The sequence below is a fragment of the Aegilops tauschii genome, chromosome 2 (assembly GCF_002575655.3).
Source record: "Aegilops tauschii subsp. strangulata cultivar AL8/78 chromosome 2, Aet v6.0, whole genome shotgun sequence".
Taxonomy (NCBI): domain Eukaryota; kingdom Viridiplantae; phylum Streptophyta; class Magnoliopsida; order Poales; family Poaceae; genus Aegilops; species Aegilops tauschii.
The window spans coordinates 372,067,829-372,078,009 of record NC_053036.3 but is presented as its reverse complement, the minus strand read 5'-3'; the positions used below and the strand labels follow the sequence as shown (position 1 = coordinate 372,078,009).

The 10,181-nt window shown below is 43.7% G+C and overlaps 1 protein-coding gene across 1 annotated transcript; it reads right to left on the bottom strand.

The window, feature by feature from the left end:
• Window positions 1-2,675: 2,675 nt before the first annotated feature.
• On the bottom strand, window positions 2,676-8,178 carry LOC109787219 (potassium transporter 19). The gene is made up of 11 exons (XM_020345776.4): window positions 7,935-8,178; window positions 7,583-7,784; window positions 6,052-6,221; window positions 5,740-5,962; window positions 5,414-5,662; window positions 5,275-5,325; window positions 4,926-5,186; window positions 4,796-4,848; window positions 4,553-4,667; window positions 4,204-4,458; window positions 2,676-4,022 (listed from the first exon to the last, which is right to left on the bottom strand). The coding sequence occupies exons 3-11, from the start codon at window positions 6,166-6,168 to the stop codon at window positions 3,022-3,024; spliced, it is 2,325 nt and encodes a 774-aa protein (XP_020201365.1). The 5' UTR covers window positions 6,169-6,221; window positions 7,583-7,784; window positions 7,935-8,178; the 3' UTR covers window positions 2,676-3,021.
• Between the last annotated feature and the right edge of the window lie 2,003 nt (window positions 8,179-10,181).

Below are 10,181 nucleotides of genomic sequence, written 5' to 3'. Positions count from 1 at the left end.
CATGACAATCGGCGAGGTTCGTGACCATTACATGGACATGGTGCGAGAGGAGAGGGAGGAGCAGTTTCGGACGGCGCAAGCCAACGCGGCCTACAACCTCCAGCTTCTCGAGGAGCACCAGCAGGCGAAGGAGCAGCTTGATACGTCTCCAACGTATCTATAATTTTTGATTGTTCCATGCTGCTATATTATCATTCTTGGATGTTTTATAATCATTTTATATTATTTTTTGGTACTAACCTATTGACATAGTGCCAAGTGCCAGTTGCGGTTTTTTGCATGTTTTTTACATCACAGGAAATCAATATCAAACGGAGTCCAAACACCGCGAAACTTTTTGTGGATTTTTTATGGACCAGAAGACTCCCGATGGGCCAGAGTAGCACCTGGGGGTGCCCCGAGGGGGGGCACAACTCACCAGGGCGCGCCTGGGGGCCTAGGCGCGCCCAGGTGGGTTGTGCCCACCTCGCTGGCCTCCCGCACCCCCTCTTTGCCCTATAAAATCCCAAATATTCCAAAAACCCTCAGGTGAACCTAGATCAGAAGTTCCACCGCCGCAAGGCTCTGTAGCCACCGAAAACCAATCTAGAACCCGTTCCGGCACCCTGCCGGAGGGGGGAATCATCTCCGGTGGCCATCTTCATCACCCCGGCGGCCACCACGATGAGGAGGGAGTAGTCCACCCTCGGGGCTGTGGGTTTGTACCAGTAGCTATGTGTTTAATCTCTCTCTCTCTCTCTCTCTCTCTCTCTCTCTCGTGTTCTTGAGATGGCACGATCTTGATGTATCGCAGGCTTTGTTAATATAGTCGGATCATATGGTGTTTTCCCCTCTCTATCTTGTTGTGATGAATTGAGTTTTCCCTTTGAGATTTCGTTGTTATCGGATTGAATACTTTTATGGATTTGAGAACACTTGATATATGTCTTGCAATTGAATACTCGTGGTGACAATGGGGTATCGTATTGATTCACTTGATATATGTTTTGGCACTCAACTCGCGGATTCCCGAGGTGACATTGGGGTAATCTATGCATAGGGGTTGATGCACGTTCTTGTCTTTGTTTCTCCGGTAGAAATCTTGGGGCACTCTTTGAAGTTCTTTGTATTGGATTGAGTATTATGAATATGAATTTGCTTTGGTGTTTTTTTAGTACGAACTGTAGGATAGATCGAACGGCAATAATAGCTTTGTGTTATTTTAGTACGAACTCTTGAATAGATCGAACGGAAAGAATAACTTTGAGGTGGTTTCGTACCCTACAAACAATTTATTCTTATGTTCTCCGCTAGATAAGAACTTTGGAGTGATTCTTTATCGCACTTTGAGGGGTGGTCATATGATCCAATTATATTAGCATTGTTGAGAGATTGCACTAGTGAAAGTACGGACCCTAGGCCTCATTTTCAAGCATTGAAATACCATTTTTGTGCTTGTTTACTATTTGCTACCTTGCTGTTTTTATTTATTCAGATTATAAAATATATTTCTACCATAAATATTACACTTTTATCACCATCTCTTCGCCGAACTAGTGCACCTATACAATTTGCCATTGTATTGGGTGTGTTGGGGACACAAGAGATTTCTTGTATTTGGTTGCAGGGTTGTTTGAGAGAGACCATCTTCATCCTACACCTCCCACGGATTGATAAATCTTAGGTCATCCACTTGAGGAAAAATTGTTACTGTCCTACAAAACTCTGCGCTTGGAGGCCCAACACGAGTCTACAAGAATAAAGTTGCATAGTAGACATCACAGCTCGCCGCCGGCAGGGCGATCGCGCCGGACATAGACGTGGCAGAGCAGGCGGCATTGCTCGACTCGTACCGCTCCGCCTGTGAGATCCGCAGCAACCATTGGCGATACCGTCAGTATCAGGTGAAACTCGAGGCCGCCTATAAGGAGTTTGATGAGGCATCGAACAAGGTGTGGGGCAAGAGCGACGAGGAGGAGGACATCGCTGGCTCCGCCCCGTCTCCACGACCATCAAGCCGACACGTCCGGGGGCGCCGCCGACAGCGAAGAAGAGTAGTGCATAGTAGGTCGCCGACGCTCGATTCCCATGAAGGCCACCGCTCTTCCCCTCCCATTGAAGCCAAGCTTGGTGAGCTGGACATCGACGAGCGGTTAGCCGCTTGGTGGCGACATGGAGGCAGACATCTTCACTTCCCGGTGCTCCGGAGGAGGAACTGGAGAGCACCGAGATGGAACTGGAGAAGGAGAAGGCAATAGCCGGAGCTTTAGTTCTCAGGGCTCATGGCCGGACATGGGGGGCGAGCGCCGGCGATCATTTAGATTAGGTTTAGAGTAGGTTTTAATCCGGTTTATATGAAAAATGTTCGAAATATAATGAATTTCATTCAGTTTATATGAAATCCGCCGTGCTTGCACGAATTTCGTCCGATTAGTTCAAATAGTTGTTGAAATGTATGCAGGCAGCGTTGGATGGCCGTCCAGTTCATGTCTGCGTACTGGTCCCCCCTGTATGCGGATGGATGTCGGAGCAAATTTGCAGACCAGCTTGGGAGATACCCTAAGGACATTCCTCCCAGGGCATCAACTTAGAGACATGAGTATTATTATCCCATTTCAGGGCTAGCTTTGATTCAAGCAGCAATTTACCAATAACTTTGAATTTTAATGCTAATATGATGCTCAAAAAACAATTCGTTTACATGATTGGACCAGGATTTTAGTTTTGAATAATCCTCTGGAAATGATCATCTCTGCATCATTAAAATCCATATATAGCAGGACAATTTTTCTTTTGCTCGCCTTGATAACATGAAATTATGACTTCGCGTGCTCATGGACAACTTGAAGAACATGAATAAACACACTAGTCGAACTCCTATTTCCATTCTACTTATACAAAACTAACATACTCTACCTGCCAAAACTCTAAGCCTCAATGCTATTTGGTCAAATGAGCAACGGCACTGTACCCTTTGAGATCAACATAATGCTACAGAAATGTTTAGACTAGTCTGATCACCTCATGCTTTTGTTAACATCTCTATATCTCATATGTGATCCCAACTTTGAGCAGCTGATCTTTAGGAATGGACAACACCTTGTGACCCTCTGCCAAGTTCCTCCTCAAGAATGAATAAACATAGTCTACCACGACCACCTTTAAGGTGGGTGATTCAGGTCCTGCTATCACATTGGCTGACCCCATCAGATAAACCACCCCTCGCTTCATCTCTGCGTCAATCAGCTGCTTCTCCTCCTCAATCGTCTGAAGAGAATAGGAACTAATCCTCCCTACATGGTTGTTCATTGGCGGCTCTATCACCTCCTCGCTGTGTACAGATCGTGCGGACTTCCTCGGCTTCGTTTGACCTTCCGAAACTCCGCTTGGAGAGTCAGTATCCTCATTTTCCGGTTTCTCCACTGCAAATGCATTCTCATCTTCGATGAACATCTTCAACCTCTCCGCTAGGAACCTCGCGAACTGACCTGAATCCTCTACCCCGTCACTGTAACCATATCGTGCAACACACCGGAACATCCGATGCTCCCTTGGACCAACCTGCCGGAAGACGAACCGCTCCACAGGTGCCACATGAGGGATGGGTAGGTGCTTGATCGACATGAACAAAAAGATAGAGTGCACAGATGGAATTTTCTCCACCAACCGCAGGAACACCGGGGGAATACCTTGCACCAGCTCCGAGTACAAGATGCCCACCCCAGGGATCCGCTGCACATTATGCTTCTCAAGCAGTGCCGTCACCTCATCAATGGGGACGATGTGGTCAAGCTCGTACCAGTACTTCATGACATGCACATAGTGCCATGTTACCATTAGGGCCATCAGGACAAGCGCGAAGCAGAATGGCAGGTACCCACCCTGGATGAACTTTGACAGTATTGAAGACAGGTAGATCCACTCTATGGAACTAAACACAACGTAAAACAACAGGATGAAGATGATGTTTTTCTTCCACACGAGCAACATCACGATAGTCATCAAATGGGTGGTGATTGAGAAGACGGTCACGACACAGATCCCTGTGCATCAACATAATCAAATCAGTAAACGTGCCTAATGTTCTACTCCCTCCGTCCAGAAATTCTTGTCGGAGAAATGCATAAAAATGGATGTATCTAGAACTAAAATACATCTAGATACATTCATTCCTCCGACAAGTATTTCCGGACGGAGGGAGTACTAAAAGCCTCGTAAACTTACCATAAGCATTCCCGATTTCGGTGGTAGTTCTGAAGGTGATCGTGATTATAACACTAGCCAGTCCCATCAGAAAATTCACTTCAGGAATGTACACCTGCCCCTGGTGATGCTTGGAGGTATGGATAACCCGAACCCTGGGGAAGCAACCAAGAGATAGGGCCTTGGACAGGATAGCGAATGCGCCAGAGAGCATAGCTTGGCTTGCAATTATAGCCGAAAGAATGGCAACGGTGAAGGTTGGCCAGAACATTGGTGCTGCATTGTTGTTACAGAGAGGCAATCGTTTCTTTTGAGAATCACAAACTAACTCCCTTATAAGGAGCAAAACTGTAGTTTAAGTTGTTTATACCTGGGAGAGATCTGTAGAAGGTGTCTGCAACATTCTCTGGGAATTTCCTCAGATATGCTGCTTGCCCCATGTAACATAGTGCCACCGAAGGGAACAAGACACCATTAAAGCTTATCTAGGTAAGTACAGAAACCGCTGTAAGATATTTATGTTCTGAGACCTGTGCGACGAAAATTGCTAGTACCGTGAAAACAGATCTAGAGTAAAAGAACACGTTGAAGCAAGAAGCAATGCGGCAATTACCTGAATGGCCGTGATATTGAAATGTCCTAGGTCCGCATACATACCCTCTGTACCTGTACCATAAGGCAGTGCATTCAGATTGCAGGCTACAGGTTCTCTTTTAAAATGCATTTTTCATCAAAAGGTTTACCTGTAACACACAAGATAGCACCTCCTAGTGAAATCCATGCTTCCTTCCCATTTCTTCCGAAGTAATATAGTATGTGCATAGGATTGAAGGCTCGGAGAATAGTGATCTCATACACTACAATGTTATATATTCCAATGCCAGCAATAAGAACGAACCACACCGAGATGATCGGAGCAAAGGAGTACCCGACCTTATCTGTCCCAAAACGCTGGACTGAAAAGAGCATGAACAGAATAGGCACCGAGATCCAGACTATCTGTGCTGTACAAGAAATGCAACATACACTTCAGATGTGATTAAATCTGGGTACTGACTAATTAGTGATGATAGAAACTATTTTTTCACACACTTTCAGTTAAACTTGGCACTTTCTCTTTGATCCCGCTCACTGCAGAGAGCACTGCAGAAACACGTGAAAAGGAATGCATTAGTATTCCGAAAAGCAATCACAATATGACCTACGGATGACTCTCTGCTACTTTTGCTACCAGAAATTGCTGGTGTCAAGGTCCCATCACCCATCACCATGGATGTGCCAAGGATTGTGATGGTGAAGAGGCCAATCTTGGCTGCCTTGCTGGACTCAAGCTTCTCCTTCAACCATTGTGCCCTCTTCAGTGATAAGCTTGGTGATTCTATGCTGTAATTCGACACCATTGAATCCTCTGCCTGCTGGTTTGGGATCAGCCTTATCTTTGAATACCGCGATATAAGTGAGTAGAGCGCAAATGTGCCACCTGTAATAGCAATGTGCAGAGAAGACATAGTAAGTACTCCAGCTTGACATGTCAATATTCCAAAAATATCAGCTTACCATCTCCGTTGTCATCTGCATAGAGCACGATGAAGACATACTTGATCATCGGTAAAAGGATGAGGGTGTATAGGATGAGCGAGAGGACACCCAAGATATCATCCTTGTCTTTGACGCCGTTAGGGAAGGTGCTCGAGTAACAATAGAGCGGCGATGTCCCAACATCCCCATAAATGATGCCGATGCTCTGAAATGCAAGATGCAGTACTTGTGTCCAGTTTCCCTGTGTCAGCCAAAAGGCACATTACTGTCAAACTATAACCTGGAGGAACATGGTTGCTGCATCATAACCAAGTTGTGTGTGAAGCAGACCTCGGAACCATGGCCTTTGATATTAGAGACCTTCTCCGCATCACCAATAAGTGAGTCTTGGCGCTCAAGCCGTTTGGTTGTCTCGATGAACAGTGGTTTCTCAACTTCTAGTGACATCTGTGCTCGGTTGCTATTTTTGAGCACCTCCTAAGCTTTTGGAGGTATTTCTCCTATAGAAGGCAGACAATGCACACATATAAACAGCATATTTCCAACAAAACAGCATGAGCACACAGTAAACAGAACTACAAAGCACTATAACAATTAACATGTTACAGGGAAAAAATGTACAAACTGAGCAAGTAAAAAGTATTAGACAGTGGACATGTACCCGTTCCTAAATACTCCCTCCGTCCCAACATTCTTGTCTTAGATTTGTCTACATACGGATGTATCTATTCACGTTTTAGTGTTAGATACATCCGTATCTAGATAAATCTAAGACAAGAATTTTGGGATGGAGGTAGGATATGACGTTTTGGTAGTTCAAATCGTTCAATTTGAACTAATGGAGGGAGTAGTAAACACTAGACGGTACTTCCTCCATTCCATAATGTAGTGCATATAGATTTTTTTTAAAGTCAAACTTCGACCAAGTTTATAGAGAAAAATATCTACATCTAGTAGAATACCAGATACATATCATTAGATATATCATGAGGCATATTTTCGTCTTTTTTTATGTTTGGTATTGTAGATATACATATTTTTCTATAACTTGGTCAAGGTTTAACTTTTGAAAAAAAATCTACATGTACTACACTATGGAACGAAGGGAAAAGTAAACATTCACAAATAAAACACCGGCAGGCAGCCGCACCATCTCATAAATAAAGGTACCATCCAGAGATTACAAGCGCACAGTTAAAATTCTACAAAAAAAAATGGATACTACCATTTTGGAGGGCCTGATAATCAAGCTAGAAAACTGGATAGTCTTATTCTGCCAGACATTAGCAATACTATATCCTATGCCATATCCCATACACCGGATTTGGAATAGGGGCAGATAGTGTGCGGGTGTAAAAAGCCTATGAACATATCCTATACCACTGGATTCAGAAATGATTGGTCCTAGCCATTTTCACCCCTAAATATCACTACTGGTTGTAAGCACTAAACACCAGCACAAGGTGGTATAACGGCATTTTAATGAGGAGTAATCCCATGCTACAAGGAATGGATTGATCCAACCACTAGCGAAGCATAGAAGATGGATTGCTCGGGTTTCGTCAACAGATTAAGGTTTTTGGGTGAACTGATAAGTGCATGGAACTCAACTACAGGGTTTGAGATTATGATTGCACAAACTCGCAATTTCAAGGACAAAAACAATTGTGACAGTTAACAGTCCAGTGGTGAGGCCAAGATGGAAATGATCATTAAGCGTCCGGATCTAGATTCAAGGATAGACGAAAGTATAAGTGGACATGTAAATGAAATGTAAGTGGATTTACTTTTCACCATACGCCCCAAAGGTTCAACTATTGTGGATAACAATAACGGCACAGGAAAATGTAAGTGGATTTACCGGCTGAGTTGGGTAAATTAGTTGGTTCATTTCATGGCTCATGGATGATGGATCTTAGCATCCTTAAGACAAACTCATCCTGTATAGACCAGCGATGCTTGAAGATAGCCTGCATCCAGTGGATTGGAACGGATCGTTCTTTACCAGTCCGCTGGCCCACTCTTTGCCAATATGGCCTTGCTCGCTGCCTCAGCTGCTGTACCTAGAAAAAGAACAAAAAATAATTTGGTTTGCCGCATCTGCTATGGTACGGATATAAACAACCTCCCCTCAAAATTGCACTAGTGTCCCCAAATCTTGCGCGCGCCATAGACAATACCGATAATGATTCCAAAAAAGAAAAGAAGCATACCTCGCGAAGCAAATGTTGGGGAAGAAGAACAAGGGAAGACAGGGAGGAGAGGAGAAGAGGGGACACCCGCGGCCGCGGCCACGGCGCCCCGTACTTGTAGCGCAGCGAACGTCCCTGTGGTGAGGAGGAGATCAAGCGGATTCGAAGGTCGGCCGCACCGCGTGCCGTGGACCGAGCCGTTGCGCTCGCGAGCAGGAACGACGGATAGGGACGCGTCCCTTTTGGAAGCATTTTTTTAGAAAAAACCATCATGGCTACAAAAATGCCAGGCCTTTATTTGAAAACTTCAAAATTCAAATTTTTTAGTTTAAAAAAGTTTTGAAAATAAATACACATATACCTAGATACATAATGTGTGCAAATTTTCAGGTCGAAATACACTAAAATGTGAGCTAAAAAATCTGGGCTTTTTAGCATATGTATTGTTTCATCCTCAAAGTCCATGATTTTTTTTTTTTGCAGCTCGCAATTCAATCCTAAATTTTTTCACACATACACATTACATCCTTGCATACATGTGTATATTTTTCAGAATTTTTAAAACTAAAAATTTTGAATTTGAATTTTTAAATAAAGGGCTCCATGAAGCTCGGTCTCCAAGATGCCCTACTCACCATGGCTAGGTTTATTAAGCTTGTAGACAAAATTACATCACTCACAAGCACGAAACATGCCGGAGGCCCATCAATCCAACTAATAAAAGTCTTATTACTACAACTAAATTTGCCTAGGACATGCGCTATTTGATTCGCACAACGAAAACAATGTTTAAAAGAGACCTTCCCGGTTAAAGAAGCTACGTCCACCACTCCACAAAGATAGCCGATGCAACATCCCCCATTAAGATTGACTATTATAGAAGTTAATCACATTATGCGAGTCTAACTCGACTTTCACTCGATTAATACCCATAGCGTTAGCAAAACTGAGTCGTTCCTCGTCGCCATTGCTTCGATGGTCATCACATTTGCAGCAAACTAAATATACTTGCATTGGGCAGCTAGGAATGTACTTCTACAATCTCTCAAGATGGTTGTTGTGGCTCCTGCACCATCCTTAGTAAACACAACTGCATCAACATTCATATATTATGAGAGGCACTATACTAGAGCATCTCCAACGGCTCTCCTATCTTTACAACAACCATCATTTACGGGAAGTTACGGCAAAAAAGCCTCACGTTTGTAGCGACCAGACCTCAAACAGTCCGATCTCTGTGCATCAGTGTCATCCCTGGATCGGTAATGCTGACACACACAGTACTTGAGGATTTATAACAGAGTAGCAATCACACACTTATTACATCGAATGTCTCAAAAGAGAACTTATTACAATAAATATGGCTTAAGGCCATCTAATACGATAACATCGGAAGGCTTGGAAGATAAAGTGAGTCCATCAACTCCAACGACATCACTGAGTGAAAGACCACGACCTAAGGCACCTTACTCGTCGTCTGAAAAGTCTGCAACATGAACGTTGCAGCCCGAAAACGGGTCAGCACATGGAATATGTTGGCAATGTAACACAAGAGAGTAATGAACAGAATAATGCTATCACTACATGCATATATGGCTGGTGGAGGCTGTATGGTTAATAAGTTTACGGAAAGCCAATTTTTTTCCCTACAACAAAGGAATAAATTTTATTTAACTATCATGGTAGTTGTTAAACATTGAGAAGGTTCACCCAACTCAATCCCAATTAGGCATCATCATTAAACCCAATCAAATTATATTAAGAGTGATGAGATCCACATGATAATCCAAGAACTAGATACTCAAGATATCCATAACCGGGGACACGGCTAACCATGATTAGTTTGTACACTCTGCAGAGGTTTGCGCACTTTTCCCCACGACTCGATCTCCTGATCATTAGGCACATAAACGCGGTCCTCAAACCATAAGGTATCATGCTCATCCTCACGAAATCCTTTAGCCTTTCCTTTGCTCATCCTTTCCTTTATCTCGGCAATCTCCTTGTCCGTCTTCTGAGCTTCTCTGATCCTATCCATCAAAGTAGATTGAATCTCCAATGCTGCTACATAGCCTCTCGGAACTATCTCCAAACATAGCTCGCGAAGATCCTCTGCTAACTCCTTGGGTAACTCTCCGGTCATGAGTGTATTGACATGACTCTGGCGGCTCAACGCATCGGCTACTACGTTAGCCTTTCCGGGATGATAATGTAACTTCATATCATAATCCTTAATGAGTTCCAACCATCTCCTCTGCCTGAGATTCA